Source organism: Corvus moneduloides, chromosome 18, assembly GCF_009650955.1.
Source record: "Corvus moneduloides isolate bCorMon1 chromosome 18, bCorMon1.pri, whole genome shotgun sequence".
Lineage (NCBI taxonomy): Eukaryota > Metazoa > Chordata > Aves > Passeriformes > Corvidae > Corvus > Corvus moneduloides.
In genome coordinates, this window is record NC_045493.1 from 11,122,360 (window position 1) to 11,143,804 (window position 21,445).

At 51.0% G+C, this 21,445-nt stretch overlaps 1 protein-coding gene across 3 annotated transcripts in view; it reads right to left on the minus strand.

Moving 5' to 3' along the window:
- The window catches only part of CUX2 (cut like homeobox 2), a 64,282-nt gene extending 43,541 nt beyond the window's left edge, over positions 1-20,741 (minus strand). The window contains exon 1 of one of the 3 annotated variants that reach the window (XM_032127914.1): positions 20,630-20,741. In XM_032127914.1, the coding sequence (XP_031983805.1) occupies positions 20,630-20,692 (63 nt within the window). In that variant the 5' untranslated portion in view covers positions 20,693-20,741. Of the gene's footprint in view, positions 1-19,822; positions 19,962-20,334; positions 20,467-20,629 lie in introns of those variants that run through there. The other 2 variants (XM_032127915.1, XM_032127918.1) reach the window with 2 other exon arrangements.
- Positions 20,742-21,445: the final 704 nt, after the last annotated feature.

Genomic DNA, 21,445 nt, shown 5'->3' on the forward strand with positions numbered 1-21,445 from the left:
GGTGGCTTTTTTTCTTCCCTCTTTGTACATTTTGAACTTTATAGACTGATTAATTCCTCCTATCACGGTAAACTGCTGTGTATACTCTCGAGTGTTGACTTGATTTTCTTTCTATTAAAAAATAAATATCTTCATAAGAAATTAAAAGAGCTGAGCACATCTCCGTAAGCAAGCTGGGAAGAACCTCAGCCTGGAAGAGTGGGATGGAGGAGGGGAGGGGAGGCACGTGGAAAAGACTTCTTTATTTTAAATTAAAGTTTAGGATTAAAGGCATCAGGCTTTCAAGAGTTATTGTGAAAGCCTTTTTAAAAGTCCCAAGTGCATAGTCCATAATCTTCTTTTAAATGGCTAAATTTAGAACCAGAAGCCCTCCAGCCCTCCGAACTCCAGCCCTCCACGTCTGGCGGACGGCACCAGTGAGGGCTCGGAGGCTTTTTAATATGATCCCTATTTCACAAATACCAAACAAGATTTACACTACTTTTGTAAGCCCTGGCTCCACAAAGCCCAGCTTTGCTGGGCTCAGTATCAGTCAGATAACAAACAAGTGCCTGCCCCTGCTACCCATCAGCACAAGGGCTGGAGTCAGGAGAAAAAGATTGCAGACATTGAGTTCAAAAGTTAATTTCTCCGGCTAGGCAGAGAAGGCAGAGCCAGGCACCATCCCAAATATCGACAGGCCACATCAGAAATTCCATTTATTATTATTTATTCCCTACTTTTTCATTTTGCCAAATTATCTTAACCCTTTGCCTCTTATCACAGATCAATGGCAGAAACTCTGGTTGGTCACAGAAAAATAACGTTTACATTTTGCTCTTTTACTTTGCAGTTTCAGCTCCGCAGTTGTGTCCAATACACAGAGAATTTGACTGTGTTTGCAGCTATTTGGGTTAATAAATGCTTCCAGATTTATGGTAGTTATTCATGCAAGGACCACATTACACGTAAATCAATACCAGAATGAACTATTTGCTAAAAATATAAATACCATGTTTAGGCTTCAATGATATTAGCAAAGTGGGATTGTTTGGGGCTGTACGTAAAATAACTGCACCTGTTGGAGTGATCAAGGGGATCAGAATAATGCTCAATGTTAGTCCACCCTAAAAATAAGAAATATCACCAACAACTGCTCTTCCAGAACAGCTCCCGGAACCCCAAGGGGCTGGGAGACTTTGCTCTCCATCCACATGAATGCACAGTTACAGAAATCAGAAATAATTGCAAGTAAATAAAAATAATTTGCAATTAAAAGGCAATTAACGCATAAATAAATATAAAAGCTACTGCAAACCCACTTGCAAGGAGACACCAGCCTTTTTTGGAGATCTGACCTCTCCTGCCCGTCCATCTCCCAGTGCAGACCAGAGCTGGACCCACAGGTGGCTGCTGGTGGCTTCTCCACTCCAGCCTGACCATCCCCATCCATCTCTTTGGCTGGTTACAAGGGAAGGAAGCAGAGACTTGGGGTTTATTTTTGTCCTGGTTTTCGGTTTTCCCTCTCCAGCCAGTGCTGGGCATCCCCGTCCCACAGCAAGGATGTGCCACCCGCGCTGTGGCAGGATGGGTGTTGGGAAAAGGACCCCTTCCTGTGGGATCCAGGGCTGTGCTGAAGAGAGACATCTCTGCCTGTAACTCCATAACTCAGAATAAAAAGCCGAAGCTCGAACACAGCGCAATTAATGCAGGAAGCATCGATTCCTGCACGGCACCAAGCTGGCTCATTAATCGCAGGTGCTCCTACAAGCCAATTCCAGCACTGGCCTCCCCGCCACGGGAGCCAAATGGGAGAATATCGGAGGCTGAGATTCCTTCATGCTCTGACCTTTCATCAGCACCGAGCTTCAGACACCACACACCCGCCACCCTTCCCAAAACCACGTCAGCTCCCGGTGCTGCGGAGCCACCATCCTGGGAAATGCCAGCACGGGGCTCTGATTCCAAGGGCAGCATCCCACCTGCCTCTGCCAGGGACTAGGGTCACACAAGGATGTCTTTTTGGATGTGAGGGACAAGCCACCCACACGTGCCTCGGCTCAGCTCCTGCCACAGGATCCTTGCAAAATCCCCCTTAACCCTTCGGTCTGCCCAGCAACACCACATTCCCCCCAGCATGGATGGACACAATGGGATGGGGGAATTCCCAGAGCTTTTGGGAAGCTGCTGGAAGTCACTTAACCCCCACAAACCATCACAGACCAAGGTCGATGCTCCAGTGCCACCTGGCCAGGAGAGCATCCCCCACGCCGGCTGCTGGCTCCAACAGCCCTTGCATAGGGTGTCCTGGATGTAAACACACAGCTCAGGCAGACAAAATATAACCCTGAGGGGAGGTACAGTTGCCTTTTTGACCCAAACACCCCCAAGCTGGCAAAGTCTGAATGCAGAAATACATCCCAGGCAGCCAAAACATAACTCCGAGGAGGGGAAAAGCTGCCTCTTCACCCCAAACACCAGGCTCTGTATGGCTGGAGGCTGGAAACCCTCTGGAAGCTGCAGAGAGAGAGAGAGAAGGGAGCAGCCTGGCTGGATCCAAAGCTTCCAGCATCCAGAACATCCCCACACAGCACACAGGGCCACATCCCTGCATGGGGGACGGATGCAGCAGGCGGCAGGGAAGGCAGCAGCATCCTCCCCTCCGGAACAAATGCCAAATCTGGTTTGCACTTGACAGAGCCTGACAAGAGCAACAATCACAGATTAGTAGGAAAACTTCTTGCTTTTCAACAAAGGTTAATAAATAGTGACAGCATTAAGTCTCTTCTGATTAACTATGCTGAAAGATATTATTGCCGTTTGGAACACGGAATCATTATTGGATTAACCACAGTGTATAAAAATGAAATGTGAGTTTTAATCTCCGGCACAGGCCGGGCAATGCGGAACAGCTCCCTGCTATTAAATTCCCCAACTCTGGCTGTGGAGAGATTCCATCTAAACCACGTTGCCTTTCCAGTTTTGGGTTGTTTTTTTTCTTTCCTCAACTATAACGAAGCCACCGCAACTCGACTTGAGAAGCGTCTAAAAACGAGCCACAGGTTCTGGCTAAAATTAAGCCCCAAATCCCCTGTCATTTCCCAATCCAGCATCTCCTGTGGAGGATTTTGCTGTGCTCCATCCCCTGGCATGGAACAGCCAGGGAGGAGGGCAAGGAGCAGGAATTGCTGCTCTAATTAAGGAGGTACTAAATTAAGCACTTCTGCCCACGGGTGACCACCCCAATGTTTCCTCACCCCCTGGATTTGGGCTGAGACATCTCGGGGGGCAGTGCCTGAGGCCAAGGCAGGGACAACTCCTCACTGGGGTCAGCAGTGCCAGGTATCCCAGCAGGAATCAACCCATGGAGGGATTTCCACAGGGACAGTCAGTGGAAACGGGATAGATCCAAGCCAGGGATGGGGTGGGATGAACACAGAGGGCACTGTCCCCAGGGCCCTGAGCCCAGGATGAGCTTCCCAGTCACTTTAGGAGACCCATGGTGTCATAAGGGACATCCCACTCCCAGTGCCAGGCTGTGCTTGCTCCATCAGTGCCTGGAGTGGGGCAACAACAGGCATGGGAGATGGGGATGGGAGACAGGGATGGCTCAGCTGGAATTGACCTACAACAGTCACCTAATCCAAGATGTTCAAAGGGAAAAGATTTTCTGAGAAAACAGCTAACAGGTAAACTCTCAAATCCAGAAGGCTGAAGGCAGTTCCCAGGCTGACCCTGCTCGTGTCCATCCAGGAGAGAGGGAAGGGAAAACATACACATACAGCTCAGGATTTGCTGTAACTTAACAATTTCCATACATCACATCAATTCTCTTCAGCTGCTCACAGGGCATTTGTGCCCAAGCTCAAGGCTCAAAATAGAGAGAAGGTGCTGCTGCATTTAATTAGACAGACTTGGGCCAAATCCAGGCACGGTCCAGCCTAATGCCAGCAGAGTGATGCCAGGAAGGAATTTTACCCATTTCTACTTAGAATTATCTACTGAAAAAGAAAAGCTCATGACTGAGGATTTTGTCAGCCTGCGGGTGTGCTTGGGATTCCTCCCTCCAAGCCTCCCACCAGGGCTTAAAATACCTCCAGGCTTGGCCAGGGGATAATATAATAAATATCAACCTATAATGAATTACAGGTGAAAATTGGAGGGGAAAGAAGGCAAGGCCACATCCCATTCCCAGAGAAAGGATGGATGGGGGAGTGGGGAAACACTGCAGACCCCACCACAGCCCCGCTGGAGCTGTTCTGGATGAGGCCATGGGACAGGACTCGGCATCCCAGTGAAGACACCAAACCCCAGAGCACCCAAAAGGGCTGCCTGCCTCCCTCTTCCTCAAAAAACCCCCAAACTAGTAGCAGAAGTGGTTCTTTTTCACAAAACCCCATCACTTTTACGAAAAGAAGAATGCGTTTTCTCCAGAAAAGGCATTTCTGAAGATGGAAATTCCGGGGAAAAACAAATCCAAACATCTCCCAAAAGAGGCAATTTCTGTGGTTTTATTTTAGGAGGATTCTCTCCCTTTTATCATTCCCACTGTTGGCTTCACACCCACCTTACTTCACTGCTCAGCACCAGGACTGGTTTATAACATGACACAACAGCTCCACTATTCCATTATTATTATTTTTTTCTTATTTTTATTTTTAAAACTCTTAAGAGCAGCTGCTACTTAGCACCAATTGAAATCCCTTATCTCCCTTTCTGGATGAAAGGGGGGATCTGTTTGTTGTAATAAAACCAGTTTGCACCTAGATCAAAGCCTGCACTGTTTGCATCGTCGGGAAAGTGTTTGACACTCGTGTCAAAGTGTCAAACTCTTTCATTACCACGCAAAGAGGAGACACTTTGACTAGAGGAGATAAGATGTTTCCGTCAATCAGCATCCAGAAACAGCCTCCCTACGATGATTAAAAAAATATAAAATAACAAGGTGGTTTCAGCCACAGCATCCGAACAGCGGCGGTGCAGGGAAGAAATGGAGTAATAAATAATGGGATGAAAGCGAAGCTCAAGAGCAAGGCATGAGCATCCCACCATGCTCCTCCTGGGGTCACCAGCCAAGGGGGAATTCCACCTGATAAATGGGAAAAAGCAGGGAAAATAAAGAATCGTTGCCCAAAGGGAAGGGGACACTGGTGCCGGCTCATTCTGCCATCAGCCCGTGTCCAACATCTGAGGATGGAGTTTGGGGGATATATCCCTGCCCTCACAGGTGGGAAAAGATGAGTCAAGCCTGAGAAATGTCAGAAAGTCTAAAAACAACCCAATTCTCTGCCCACAGAAAATCCACATAGGAGCTGTTGGTGGCTGGAAAGGCTTTGGTGAAACATCCTGAAGATCTGTTGCTCCCTATTTCTGCTCACTCCTCCCTAATCCATCTCTTACAGTAACCCAGAGTTGGGGTCCACATGGTGACATGCAGACCTTGGACACTCGTGCTTGGTGCCAGGAGGTGGCACATTGCCAGCAGTGTCATCGAGCTGTGCCAAAAGCAATAAACACCCTGAAAATGGGAGCTTCTTAAGGGTGGGTGCAATTAATGAGTTTGTTCGAGGGAAAACAGAGCTGGAAGCAGCATCCAGCAGTGGTGGAGATTAGAGAAAAGCCTGCTTGGACCAGCCACGTTAGAGTAGCCATACAGGAGCACTTCATCCATATGTAAATACTGCTACCAGAATTCCAGCACAGCTCCAGCCCCCAGAGCGATGAGAAGTTATCAGCTGAGCAAACTCTGCTTGTTTAATTTTCTGTTGCCTTCAGGCACATTCACCTCGCCCAAATGCTCTGCCTGGAGGAAGGAGACATTCCTCAGGCTCCCCCTCCCATAGGATCCACATGGATTCACAGGAGCAAGAGGAGACCGGCCTCATCCCACACTGAGGGTATTTCCCAGGTTAATTCAGGTTGAGCTCTGGGCTGGAGCGAGTGCAGATGCAGATCCTCTCTGCTGACCTCTTTGCAAACTCCTCCTGCAAAATTGGCTTTTAGCAAAGCCACTTATCACCTTAACCATCTATTGATTCCCTGACTCCTGGCCAGAGCTCTCAGGATCCAGCAGCACGGGTAGGAGGAGCCGAGGAACACGACAGCGAAGGACGGCACCAAAACATGGGGTCAAAAAGGAGGCTCGGGGAGACCTTCTGGCTTTCTATAACTCCCTGAGAGGAAGGAACAGCCAGGGTAGGGGTCAGGCTCTGCTCCCAGGGAACAAGGGACAAGAGGGAGCTGCTCCAAGTTGTGCCAGAGGAGGTTCAGATTGGATATTTGGGAAAACTCTTTCACTGAAAGGGTGGTCAGATACTGGAATGGGCTGCCCAGAGCAGGGTCGGAACCACCATCCCTGGAAGTGTTCAAAAGGTGTGGCACCTGGGGACATGTGCTGGTGAACATGGTGGCATTGGGTTAATGGCTGAACTCGGTCTTTCCCAACCTTAGTGATCCCATGGCTCAATTCCATCACCGAGCTGGGACCTGCCCAATGCAGCGCAGCGCCAGGACCCCCATCCCACATGGCAGCTGCAAGGAGAATAAACAAACAACACCCTCCCCACCAGCATCCCTCCCCAGGGAATCATCCACGTGACACGTGCCACCTAAACCCGACAGGGACAGCCAGGAGTGGCCGGGAACAGCAGCACCAGGACGTGGCTGCAGCAGGAGCTCGCTGCCTCCCGCCTTTCCCAGCACTATCGATCTCCCAGCAGTTACAGCCGGTATAATTTTTTGCTTAGCTTCAAATACCTGGCGATCATGAATTCTTTGGCCACAAGGTTATAAAGCATTCTCTAAAACATGAGGAAAAGATTAAGCCTGCTTATAGTTAATAATATACTGTACACTGTCTATCAAGCTGGCTGTTTGCTATTGAGAGCCTACTATTAGACACTTATTTAAAAGGCCTTTCAAGGCTTCCCAAGAAAGTGCAGTTATGCATTTTTTTTCTGGCAAGAACTACTATAGATAAACATCAATTCACTCCTGTGGATCACAGTCGCAGTAAATAAATTTTTCAGGAAGCTAAGTTCCATACAAAGCTTCCTCAAAGCTCCCATTTCACACCACATCAATGTTTTGGCCTCTGAGAAAGAAAAAGCTCGAAGGTTGCTTTATCCACAGCTAAATTATCAATTGTGGCTGCTTAAGAAAAAAATAAAAAAGAGAGTGCTTCAATGAGAAATCAGAGTGGGAGGTACACAGCACCTTGGCTAGGTGGTGATGCTGGGTGGAGACAAAATGGGGAAAGACAGGGATTTGCTGGGAATGGATCTGGACCCTCTATGATGGCGTTGGCAGCTCCAAAATCATTGCTGCGGCTCCGCATCACGATGGTGAGGAGGGAGCAACGAGCTCTGGGCCAGCTCAGCAGCCAAAGCCTGCACTCCGCTCTTTTACAGCTCTTGGAAGTGGCAGCCTGGGATTATCCATTATGAAGTGTGTCACCAAAAAAGCCCCACTCCGGTTGTAACCCTAACAGCCGCAGCTCCTTGGATCGCTCGCGGGGGTGGGATGGAGGGAGAGCTCAGCCCATGGATCCACAGCGTGCCAGGAGCACCAACCCAGCGGTCCAAAAGTGCTTTTCAAAGCAGCTTCCTGGGATTCAGCCATGGGATAGGAAAGAGGCACAGGAAAAGCGTCTCAGCTCACCCCTACCTAACGATGCCCTTGTAATTTTGGTGTCCCACGGCGTTGCCACCCGCTGCCCACCCAATAACACAGTCCTTGGGGGGCACATCCCAACCCTGAGCTCCAGGACCTGCTGGCACTGTGGGAGCCAGGGTCATGCTAATATCCAGGACACTCCATCTGCTCTTTAAATAAAGAGATGCTGGGCTCTGTCGTTATGGTTTAATTATTAGCCTAAAAAAAGACCAAAAGGCAGAAACCCTTCCAGGCTCAGGTTATGCATCCTGGTGGGAAGGGGATTCTTCAATAAGAGAAGGGATGGGCAGAGAAGACCACTGCTGTCAAAAGGTAAATTTGTATGGTCCCCACAGTGAGACCTAATGAACCCAAACACCCTGTGGTGCCCAAAATTATTGCAGCATCATACTTGGCTAAATGGCTCAAAAAATCAAGGAGGAAAAAGGAGAGGATGGTGCGCAGGTCTTGGGAATTCCAGATCAAATCCATGCAGCTTTGGAGCAGCACATGGGGTTGTACCTGGGACTGGCTGGGGTACAAATTCATACACCCAAAATGAATCATAGAATAAAAAATGTTTTGGGTTGAAAGGGACCTTGAACATCATCTCTTTCCTCCTCCTGCCATGAGCACAGGGACCTTCCACTATCCCAGGTTGCTCCAAGCCCTGTATAATCTGGTCTTGTATACTTCCAGGGATGGGAACCCTGGAATAAACCCTGAGCTGCAGAGGAGCAGTCCCCTTGCATGGCCTCAAAGAGCAAAGGAAGCAGCAAAGCACCACTTCCAGCCCCACCTGTGCCATTTGCTCCCGCCGTGGCAGACCCAGCTCCCACAGGGCAGCAGAACCAGCCCTGGAGCTGCTTTGGGTCAATCCTGTCTGGAGCAATGATACTAAAACCCAGGGCCCATCAGCAATTCATTCACTCAGCTGCTAAACACAAGGACAATTTTTGGAGTTAATAAGTTACCAGAGGAGCCAAGAACTGGGCAAGTCCCCAGAGCAACTCCCACTGCCCTCATCAGGCACTAAACGCCATCATCCCCATCAACGCTTTCCAAGCACCCTTATTTAATAAAAACCACCCAGCAGCCCCTCTACTCTTTGCAAAACTGTTTTTCTTCCAACTTCTGTCAGAAAATAAGCAGCAGATGCTCAAGAGAAGAAGCACATTTTCCATCACTAAAATAAACTTAATTTGGAAGTCCTGAACTTGTGACACCCATTGCTCTCCTGCAAATAAACCCACCAGAGATGATATAATTTGCATATTTAACCTTCTCACGGTGCTAATGATTTTAGGAGAGGCTGATACATCACCTGTGTCCGCTGAGAGCAAACACCCATTACCTGCAGAGTTATTTCCAGGTTGTAGGAATGAGCCCTTGGGATTATGGCTCTGTAATAACTCCGGGCACCGCAAAGCTCCAGAGGAAACCTTGGAGCGAGGCTGGTTGTGACCAAAGATCAGCAAACACAGAGCACATGAGTGCTCAGATGGGAGCTGGAATAGGCTGTGGCACCCAACAGCATCAGGAATCCATCTCCATGTTCACATCCCCATCTCCAGGATCCCCAGCACCAGCCAGAGGCCTCAGCACATTTCTCGCGATGCTTACATCACCACCTCATCAAATCAACAAAAAAACTACGTTTATAAATTCAGAAATGCTCCAGAAATTTTAAAGAAGAGGCCACACTTTCAAGAAAGAAATGAAGAAAACAAAAAAAAATCTACCAGGAGCAATTCCTCACCCCCAGCCACAATCCTAATTGATCCGAGAGAGAGTATTTATTTAGGTTAAGGAGACAGCCAGAAGGCACAAGTTTTAAAAGTAAAATCCCAAAGGGCTCAGGGCAAACCCATGCAAATTATCATCGCAATGAGTTCTTATCTATATCAATATCTGCCAGTGACAGAGTCCCCAGCCAGCCCCCACAGAGCCATCGTACCCCGGTGATGCTCTTCCCAACGTTACACTGATGAGACTTTTAGCTTTTCTGTTATTAAAAAACACAATTTGATTTTCAGGGAGTCCTGTGATGGTGGTTGTTAAGCACTTGACTGGCTTCAAGCCAAAATTTTGACCCGGAGGATTCCAGTAAAAAAACCTACTAATTTATTATTAAAAAATAATATTTATTTCCTGCATGTCTTTACAAAAAGAAACACATGCAGTTTATCAAGATCCAGTGAAACATGTCAACTTTGGAATTTTCTGGTGCCCAAGTAATCAAAACCAAATAATTTAGAAAATAAATAAATAAAGCTTTTGCCCAGGTGCCCCACTCAGTATTTAACTTTCCATGGGGATTCAGCTCTTTTTAATGATGAAATCAAAAGCTATTCCCTCAGAAACTTTACTCACAGGCAGGAATTCAACCGGGATATTTCTTCATCCCACCAGAGTTCATTCCCTGCTCTCCCACAAGCTCATCCTGGTGGCCTTCAGAGAGGGGAGCTCCACGCAGGATGCTCGGGAAGAGGTGAATGAAATACCCCCAGAATGTCAAATTTTCTGTGTAAGGTTTGGCGAGCGGTAAGTAAATGTTTTCCATCGATAACAAGATAGTTAAATCAAAGCTTCAGCGGGCCCTGAGCAGCAGCATGGATTTCCCACCCAATCAGTGGATGGATCAAATACCTGGCACGAGGCTGCAGATAATCCCAGCGATTTATTTTGGGGGAGCCAGGGCGAGGGAAGGCGGGGGGGAGGCTCCAGCCCCGGCGAGGATTTGCGTATTAGTAAAAACAAACAATCCTGTAAATAACGAGCCCCTCGTCCTGTCTCCACCACGCTCCTCTTATTGAGTGAGTCAGATGTTCTGCTGATTAAAAATTGATCCATTTCAAAATCTAATCAACAGAATAGGATTCTTTCATATGTTATCAAGGCAGATGCTGACAACAAAAACCAAACCTGTTATTAACCCATGAACCCCGATGACCTGAACCTGGCTGGGCTCTGCAACTGTAAATTATTCAGTAGTCCAAGAGCAATACCCGTAAGCCTGATGAATTTACGCCCCGACCGGAGCTGGTGGGGGTTAAAGCCAATATCACAGACCCGGGGGTCCCTGGGGACACGGTTCATGACACGCTGCCACTCTGTGTCATGCCTGGGAATACATTACTGGCATCTGCTCGCCTTCGCCTTGCAAATGTCTAGCCCCTTTTTTTTTTTGGTAGTTTTTTCTTTGTTTTTAAATGACTTTCCAGCTTCAGCACAGCCTTGGGGGGAGTGGAACCCCTCAGTCCTGCTGGTCTCTGCTCAAACCCTGTGTCACCACTGCCACAGAGCAAATGGTTTCTGTCCCTGCTTCAGCCACAGCCCAGCACTCGTCGTTCAGTGCCTCACTCAGCCGTGAGGAACAGGAAAACTGGGGGGACAACTGGGATTTATCTTGATTTAACTCATTGTTTTTAAGCCCCATTGGCATCCCTGGCCCACGCTGCTCAACCCAGCATGGAGACATCGCCATGGGGTGATGCCACTGCTTGGTGGCATCTCACTTTGTGGGCTGGTGACAGTCCTACATGGTCACACCAGGGCACTCATGTACTGCTGGCTTGTCCCTCCCCAAAAACACCCAAAAGATGATGATGATGCAGAGAAACCCCGGCTCTGACACAGATTCCAACTCGGAATCACTGCCAGAGGCATCACCACAGCATCACTCGGTTCCCCAAGCCTCAAACCAACATCTTTCTCCAAGTTTTGGGGGAAAGCAGCAGTTTTAAGCATAGATTCTAAAGCTTTTTGAGGCAAAACCCCCTGCCCAGCACTGCTGAATCCTCTATTTCCTCCCCTGAGCTGCCCAGGTGCTGCCCCAGGCTGGCTGATCCGCCGGGCTGGAATCAGAATGGGAAAAAATTGGCGCCGCATAAACCAAGTTCAAAGATGACAGCTCTTCTCTTAAACAGTAATATATTTATAAGCGTAATGACTTTCTGACCTCTCCTTAAAGCCCAAATAACCCCTGGGGAGTCCCCTCAGACTGGCCACAATCGATCCTGGCTGGGCTGCAGCTCCCAGACAGTGGCACCTCCTGGGGCGGCTCCAGGCGGGAGGCAAGACCCCTCCTGCTCCCCCCAAAATTCCACCAGGTGCCAGCACCACGCTGGGGTTGTTCTGTTATTTAATAGTGAGGCCCCACCATCCTTCACCCCACAACCTCAGGGGGAGCCCAGCTGCCACCATAAGGCTAAAACAGCCAAATATTGGCCTTTTTTCTCTATATTAAATCCAAAAGTGCTTTAAAAACTACACAGAGCACTGCTGGCAGTGCCCACAGGGATGCTCCTGGACACTCTGGAAGGGAAGCCCAGGCTCTTCCCCAGCAGGGATTTTGGAGCACTGTGCCCTTCCTGGCATGCTGGAGTCACAGCCCATTCCTGCAGCCCCAATGTCAGTGCACACACGTCACCTCCATCAATTCTGGATCCAAAGAGGACTAAAAAACCAGCAGAAACAGAGCAGTTTTATCCTTTTTAAAAGCCTGCCTGGATAAAGACTCCTGGCTGGACATCCCCACAGCCAGAGCGGGTGGGTTCCCCCTGCTTTGGGATCCCTGGATCAAACCCTGGCAGCTGCATTCCCACATCCCTCCTTGTGCATGGCCCAGCCTGCACGGATCCCCCCAGCACTTCAGCATCCTTACAGGGGTGTGCCCACGGATACCAGAGTGATTCAGACATGGAGAGCACAGCAGGGTTTTGTCTCTTAATAAACCAGATTTTCTATAAAATTCCATCATACCACAAGGCAAAACGGGCAGCAAGTCTTGGAGGAGGAACTGAGGGATGCATCCAGTCTGGAGCAGCCCCATCCTGGCCCAGCCAGAGATCCATGCCCACAATCTGCAGGGGTACACAGGAACAGCTGCTGGTTTGCCTCACCATCCTCCTCCTCCTGGCCGGGGCAGCCCAGCTCACCCAGCACCGACCTCGGCTCCCTCCTCCCCATCCCATAATCACACTTGCGCAAAGCCGCTGCCGTACATAAGGAAAAGAGGAAACATCCTTGGAGAGCCTCACAATCAGACAATTTTTAAGATCATGGAGCATTAAACCATTCCCAATAGGGTTTACTAATCAAACAGCCAAATCCTTCATAACCAACCAATCCCTACAGAGCAATTAAATCCTTCCCCTTTAAAACACTTGGCACGCCGTCTGGGGAGAAAAAGAAAAATTTGCAAAATTCATTTGATAAATTAACCAGGGAAAAGAAAGAAGTGAATCAAGCTTTGTTCTTTTCATTTTTTTTAATTATGGAATTCACAATGCCTGAATAATGTTTAATAAGAACTATGAAAATTCCTAACAGTATTACAACACAACACAAAAGAATTAACCTGGTTACCGTGAAAAATTGCATATTTAATTAAGAACAGAGAGTTCAAAACTATCCAGAGATTTCAAAAGTACCGTTGCCTAAGGGGCTAAATTACACGCTCGCAGTGCTGCTAACAGGGCTGGAGCGCGCAATCATTACCCAAGTGTCCCCATTAAGTGACAATGGGCAGATGACATCAAATTCATTTCAAAAGCAACAGGAATTGAAGCGTTCGCTTGGGTAGTGGAAAGGAAAGCGACTATCCTGCTGGTATAAACCAGACCCCTTGTTGATAAAGGCAATAATTAAAGAATAATGTTAATTAGCTGCTTTTATTTGAAGGAAAAGTGCGGTGGCAGGAGACGCTGCCTCAGCGGCGTGTGCCGAGCGGAGAGCGGAGCCGGCAGAGCCGGACACGAGCTGGAGCCGTGCCCAGGGCACAGCCCCGCCGCCCCGGGCACCCGCCAGCCCTCGGCTCTGCCAGGAATGGGACTGGGAGGAGTTTGGAGGGGTTGGCATCAACAGAGCACAGCCCCGCTCTGGTGCCAGAGGAAGGGAATGGGAGCGGCGCGGCCACAGCATCCCACTCCATCCCATCCCAACAAATGTGACATCAGCAGCCACTCGTGGGGAGAGACCCCCGCAGACTCACAGAGTCATGGAGTGTGCTGAGCTGGAAACAGCCGAAAGGATCGGAGTCCAACCCCTGCCCCTGCATAGGCACTCCAACAATCCCACCCTGGCAGCGCTGTCCAAACGCTCCTGGAGCTCTGGCAGCCTTGGGGCCGTGCCCGAACAGCCTTTTCCTGATATCCAACCTAACCCTCCCCTGGATGCAGCTTACCCCCACCATCCCGAGGGAGAGCTACAGCACAGGGGTCTCCACCAGCCTGTCTCCTGGAGGGCACCATTCTCCACTGACCCCATCCCAGCCGCCGTGCTGGGCATCACAGGGGGCTTTTAGCCCAACCTGTGCCCCCACAGAGCCCACGGCTTCTCCCTCAGTCAAGAAACTGGGGTGACGAGAGGGGTAATAATGACCCAGCTCCCAGGGCTGCAGCAATGTTTGTGCAGCGCTCCCAGAGCCGCAGACGGAGGCAGCTCTCCCCGTCAGCGTGATTAATAAGGAATAAATGTCCTCTGCAGCCAGGCTGAGCAATAACACCCCGGCTCTGCTCCGTGCTTACAGCACACATTACAAGCCCTGCTGCCAGCGCAGGTAATACTTTATTATGTTATCCCGGTGGAAGAAAACAAAGGATGCTCGAGGTCCTGACTTTGGTGTAAAACCACGGGAGCGTTACCAAAGGCAACGGCGGCATGCTCGGAGCGGCTGACGTACGGCACAGCTCCCACCAGAGGGACATTTATCCGGGGTTCAAATTGGTTATTTACTTTTTTGGGGATCTGTGTTGCAGGAGGAATGGCTGGCACAGGCACACGCCAGGCGTTAAATATTAAATTGGCCCCGCTCTCGCTTAAATCACAGCAAAGTCAGTGCTCAGGGGTGCTGGGGCAGCTTTGGGGAAATCACTTAGTGCTGCACCAAAGTAGTCAAAAAAATAATTAAACAGCAAGGCCACGTTAAAGAATAAAAGGCACCGAATCCATTTTGGGAGGAGGTGTCAGCACATCCAGGGAAGCTCAGCTTAAAAAAGCCACCAGTGGTGGGAATATTGAATATTGCAAAGCAGGAGTCAGGCAGGCACAGCCAAAATAATTCACATTAAATACAGAGATGAGGTTGAAGGAGCCCATCATCACACACTGCCCTTCTGATGGGGATCCTGCCTGAAAAACTGGGCTGAGCAGTTATTGCCTCCTGTCACCCTCCATCCTGAGCTGGGACTTGTGGGCACTGGATGTGGCTGACTTGGCAAGCTCTGCTGGAGCTCTTCCTGCAGAGATGCCCCCGAGGACCCTCTGGATGGGCAAACAGTCCACCTTTCCCCAGAGAAACTCAATGCTCAGCCCTGCGCTCCCACCCACTGAGCCCTGAGACATGGGCTGAGGCACCCACAGCCCCTATTCACCCCAAACCCTCACCCAGCACCAGAGCCAAGCCAGGAGAGGGGGAATCACATCCTGAAAGGGATCTCCAGCAAGCCAGAGCCAGCACATGGCCAAATCCTGCTTCCCACATTGTGCTGTCTTGGAAATACAGAACAAAAGCTGCAGGAAAACGTGCACCACAAAAAAAAAAAAAAAAGAAGGTTATTAAAGAAAACTCAGTCACAGATCCTGTTGCAACACACAGGAAAAAGTGTTACGAAAGGGGAAAACTTTTTAATAAAGTCTGCAAGTATATATTCCTCCTTTATCAACCTCAAGATTTATTGACCCGAGGAGCCATATTGACTGAATAAATCTTGATAATGACCCCAGCAGAAGTCAATACCTGCTTATTATCTCCCAAGTTAGGGAATTACATCTTTCGGTAATAGGAGCAGGATGGTACAAAATGTTCTGAGAAACTTCACCCGGGCTTTTGGGGTGGGGAATGGATGTCTCTAATGTGCCTTTTCCTGTCCCAGAGGGAATGTGCTACACCATGAGCTGCAGCGTGGGTTCTGTCTCCAGGTCTGGTGCGGGGGGAGTACACACCCATCGCTTCCAAATCCTAAATAAATCCCATTTCAAGGCATGCTGAGGAGCAGGATGCTGCAGCTCAGCCTCCCTCCCTGCAAACAATGGCCTTGCAATTTCAATTTGCTGTGTTGTGGAGGCAGCTCCCAGGATAATTCCCCGAAATTTGGGATGTAGGAATTCCTGCAGCCAGGGATGTGGCGCCATGATTACACCAGCACCCAAGGGAGGAGGGGAGAAGCACCAGTGCCATCCCTTGGGACATGCAGCCACCTCTGGGAACCCAAATACATCGATTTTCTCCAGCCAGCAAAACCAGGAGTGGAAAATAGGGGAGCAGAGCTGCCCTTGGGGCCCCCAAACCCACAGGTAAGCAAAGCCTCCTGCACATAAAGATGATGCTTCTTTTGCCAACAGCCAGCTTCCCATTCAGCAGAGAAAACAGGAGCCCTGGGACCAGCACACACAACACTTTGCCTGTGTTTTTATTCCAGGTCTCTGCAGACAGCAAGAAAAATTAACTGAAGGGAGCAGCTCTGTGCCAACATATGGAGGGAGATGCATGGCGAGTTCCGCAGGCTCTGCTGAGGTTTTCTAGTTAAGCAAGTGCCTCCTGAAGGACTGGCGGGCTGGGAGTGCACTGCCTCCTAATCTGCTCGTAAATAATAATTGGCATCACCCAGGGCTTTAACATTCTGCTCCACCCGCGGCGCAGGAGCCGTGCCCAGCCCTGCCAAACCCATGCCGAGGTGATGCCGCAGCCCTGGCACTCCTGGGAGCAGCTCCCTGCTCCCCATCCCGTGGGGCATCTACACAAGAGGCACCCCATGGCCCCCACCCCTCACCACTGTCCCCCATTTCAGCGGGCACAGCAACCCTGAGCACTCCACTCTGTCCCCACACCCCTCTCCAAGCTGGAACACCCACCAGGAGAGGGCCGGGCTTGTGCTGGTCCCTGCAGTCCCACAAAAATCAAATTATATTTCCATCCCTGTCCCCTCTCTGCCTCTTGGTCACAATCCCTCTCTTCCCCTCCTTTTTTCCAAGGCCACAGAGACAATCCACTAAACTGGATCAGGAGGCCAGCATGTACATCTCTAATGGGCTGCAGCACGCACACAATTAATTAATGGATTTATTAATTAGGGAAGAAGTCACTCTCCAGGCTGGAATTGGGGTCACCAGTTTCTAAAGTGAGAACTGTGGTGCTAAAGATAAACTCTCATTTTCTGCAGCTCTTCTTGTCTGGCAGCATCTCAATTATTCAGCCAGAAAAAAAAAATTAAAAGAAAAAAATCAGATTTCACTTCAGGAACTTCACAGTCTGACTTTCTGGCAACGCTCAATCCTGACCCCAGAGCAGGTGGGACCAGAAACATGGCCCATCTCCTCCTCTCTGCACATATAAATTGGAAATAGTAGAAATATCAGGTATTAATGAAGGATTTGTGGGGGTGGGATGGATGTGGCACCTCAGGCTGTCCCAAGCAGGGAGCTGCGGTGGAGGCACAGAGGAAGGGGACACCATGAGGTGACAATAACAGTGACATTCTGAATGCTCCAGACACCGAGGTTTGAACTTGTTGATGTTGGAGCATCAGCATTTCAGTGACCAGTTCAGCTGGACCTCCTTGGGGCACATGGAAGGAGCATTTCCAGCTGCCGTAGCCCTCGATCCCTAAGGAAACAGAGCTCCTGCGTGAAGGACAGAGGCGTCACCTGTGTCCCCACCAACAGGGCACAGCCCTGCAGGAGACAGCAGAGAATCCACCTGAAGAGCTCTGGTCACTGGGAAGCTCCCAGGAGGAGCACACAACCATCAGACAACAGCCAAGCCAACCATGAGACAGACATCTGCCGAGGCCCCGGCTCCGTCAGTGCCACTGCGCCCAAATTCAGATTAATTGTTCAGACCAGATGATTCCGCAGCCAATGCTCCCCACGCCCCACTGCACCGGGAGCAGCTGGAGCCACTGGAAAGCACAAACTGCATTCCCAACCTCACAGGACTTCTCAGCCAGCCCCGGGCACTGCCTGCACTTCCATAAACCCAGAGATTTCAGCTTGGAAAGAAAAATCCCTGCAAGACGGGGGCACCCAGAGCCCCCTTGGGCTCCCCCCACTTTTGCTTGGGCACAGTGGCCACAGCCACCATCCCAGCCTCCAGCAGGGATGGAAGGTGTTGGGTGCTGGAGATGCTGGAGGAAACTGGAATGTCCCACCAGTGTCCCCATAAGAGCCCTAAAAACACAGAGCACCCTGAGCGTTTGCAGAGGTGAAGCTCCCCCAGTCACAGCCCCAGAAATGCCTTGGCCTCCCCCCAGGGTTATCCTGCTGCTCCACAAGAATGCAGTTAAGTTTATTAGTCCAAGCTCCAGGAATGAAGCTCCAGCCAAGAGGACTGATAGCTTATTTACTGCTGTCGTCTATATAAAGCAGAATTTTGACACATTGTTAAATGATGCACATTTAGATAAGTCAAGCTGTCATATCATTTAATGGATGTCTAAACTCCCTCTGTAGCTGATATGTAAAATTTATGCACTCCAGAATATCAGAAGGTTATAATATTTTAATCACATCCACAGTTGTGGATTTTTAATTTTTTTTTTTTTACCTCCTTCTCCCCTAAACTTTAAACAGCAAAAACACTTCATCAACCAGACCACGCTCCGAGGCTCCCGGCTCTCCACCATCCGGCAGAGCCGCCGAAGTTTCTGCCCAACTCCGGCACGCGGAGAGAGAGCATTTGCATTCCGGGAAATAAACCCAAGAACATTTTATTTGACGAGAACCAAAGGCTTGGAGCCGTGTAGCCAGAGCTCATCTGCATAATGAGATGTGAAGACATTTATAAAAGATGGCTCTAATCGCTCTCGCTCGCCGTTGTATTTATTACCCCAAATCAGCAGCTCGCAACTCTTTGCCCATTTTTTGCCGTTTTAATGCAGAACGGGTTGGATTGGAGCAGCACCCGGCACGCAGAGCATTCCATAAATCCATACGGTGCTGACCAGAACGCAATAAACCCCGAGCAAATTAAACCCCAAAACCCCCATGAAGGTATGAATCCCGCTCTGACTATCACACACAAGAAAGCTGTAAAAAAATACTGCATTAGTAATGTACACAATAAACCAATCTCATAACCCGGTGAAATACATCTGGTATTATCTTTGATAGAATTTTATCTCTTCTCATTTCCGCGACTCTCTGCCGTAAAAGGGCTCAGCGCCGTTTCGATCCGAGCGCTGCCGAGTGGCACATTATCCCTGTGTTTTCCATATGCCCACCATTCATCAGGGCGGCTCAAACTCTGCCATTCCCGGCCAGCCCCAGGCCACCAGAGCTGCTCAGACACAACCATTAAAAAGGAAAGGAAAAAAAAAAAAAAAAAGGGGGGGGGGGAAGCTCTTGGAAGAATAATAAATGGATTACTTGCCTTCCTTTTTTTTTCCTTCCCCCTCTTGTTTTCCTTTTTTTTTTTTTTTTTTTTTTAATGGAGGGCATTAGGCCAAGCTGGCACAAGGTCACCTTTCCCAACGTGATCCCGGCGAGGCGGCAGAACTGCTGCCTGGACAGAAGTCAATCGCTGCTGCTCCCTCTCCAGCTCCGCACCCAGCCACAGGCACCGGCCAGGCGGAACGGCGGGGAAGGAAGCAGAGCCGCCACCTTCCAGCCCACCTCTCCCTCCGGCAAAGTTCGCCCCCGACAGACCCACGGCAAAGTAGCTGCCAATATTTATCTTTAAATAAAGGTTCTGCGCGCACCCAGGAAAAGTCATTAGCGCGATTTAGCGAGGAACGCTTTTGTATCCGAAGCGCTTAGAGCCGTAATCCCTTCCCGGCCACAATGCCAGAACTGAGCAGTCATGGCAAACCCACCGGCCGAGGTACCTGCGGTACTTTTCGGGTCGCGTAGCGCAGATGCATCACGTAATCTGCTTAAAAGCCAAAATGTATTAATGCTGGAACTGTTGATCCAGTACCGGAGCCCCATAAATCGCATTTCAATTTGTTTACTCTCCTCCGAAGCATGCTGCATTTTAAACTCCGGAATATCCTACGGGGATAAACCCATTTAATATCCGTGGAAACGCGCGTTTCGGTTGTTGTAGCGGCTCCAGGTTGGGTTTCATCCCATTATGTCGGGAGAGCCATTGTGTTAATTATCCACCTCCTATTTAAGGTGCGCATTTAAGGTCACAAACTGTCAGCAGCCCCTGGCAACCTTCCCCCGCACACGGTAACAAAGGACTTACCGGGAATTTCACAGACCGAGGGTACCACGGTGGGATACGGCGGCCGTGACCTGCCCGGAGCCACAAAGGAGCTGCCTCCCCCCCGCCGCCTCCATCCCCGGTCCGAGCGGCACCGCCTGGTACCGACCGCCTTCCCGGCGCTCAGGGCTGGCCGAGCCCCCGCACCGGCCCCGCGCACCGGCCCTGGATAACAATGGGAGGGCGGCGGGGCTCCGGGCAGCCCCGCTCCGCCATCCCCGCATCCATCACCGCAACCGCGCGGCTCTGCCCGCCCCGAGAGCGCCGGGGGATGCGGGGACCGAGCCGCTCCCGCTGCGGGCGGCTCCGGGGACACTTTGCAGCCCGCGGGCACCTGCGGCTCCGCTCGGCGGGCGGGGACCGCCAGAAACTTGGCGGGGCGGCGCGGGGGGCCGCGCTCCCCGCAACTTCATCCCGCGCAACTTCCCTCCCTCCTCTTCCTCCCTCCCTCCCGCCGGGGCGGAGCGGCGGCCGCCCCCCGGCCCCGCTGTCACCTCGGGGGCGGCGGGGCGGGGGCCGGGGCTCCATCGCGGCTCCATCGCCGCTAGCGCTGCTCCATGCTCTGCTCCAGGCTCCCGGGCGGGCGGCGCCGAACAAAGAGCGGCGGCGGGGATCAATTTCTGATACCTATCGATGGGGAAGGGCGGGCGGAGGGAGGGGGGCGGGCGCGGGGGGAAGAGGAAGGGAGGGAGGGACAGGGAAGGGGGGGGGGGGGGGAGTGATCCGGGCGGCCACCCCCATCCCTCCCTCCCGCCCGCCGCCAGCCCCGCGCCCGCCGCCGCCACCGACCTGGAGCCGGCGAGCATCAAACCGTGTCCGGTATCGACACATCGATCCCACGTCGGCGGCCATCTTGGGGGAGCCCGGTGGCGCGGAGGGGCGCGGAGCCGCGCGGAGCGAGGAGGGGGCCCCCGCCTGCCCGCCCGCCCCCACCGGGGGCGGCCCCGCCGCGCCCCGCCCGCGCCCCGCGGCGAGGAGGGATGGGGCACCCTCCCGGTCCACCCCTCTCCCCCTCGGGGCGACCCCCGAGCATCGCCCCCCGCGGCTCTCGGACACCGCCACCGCCCCCCCCACCGTGTCTCAGTCCCGGGAAGGGGCGCGGAGCCCTCCGGGCGATGGATTTTTCCCGTCCAAATCGAGGTTTTTAGCTGGAAAAATCACCAGCCGGAAGCTGCCAGTTAAACTTTTCCAGGTTTGTTTGGTTTGTTCCCCCTCATCTGACCCTTCCAGCACCTTTGACCTGCTGGGAATGGCTACAGCAAACACGCTCCCAGCGCTCCGCAACCAGAAACCCCCCAAATTCAAAAACACCCCAAATTCAGGTTGGTTTAGAGCTGTATTTTGAAATTTCTCAATGGCTCTGAAGAATCCAACCAACTTCAGCAGAAGAATGGAACCCACCCCGCAGCGTCTGGGCACTGAAAACGGATGTCCCAGGAATTCCCTCCCTGCTTCCGCACCAAAAAAAAAAAAGAACTTTACGTTTCCTACCCCAAGTTGCCCCATAGCCTGTTGTACTGACCACACCAGCATCCAAGGGGATGGAGAATTAATTTCCAATCCCATGGAGAAGCAGTACTCCCCATCAGAGCTGTGCCACAGTTG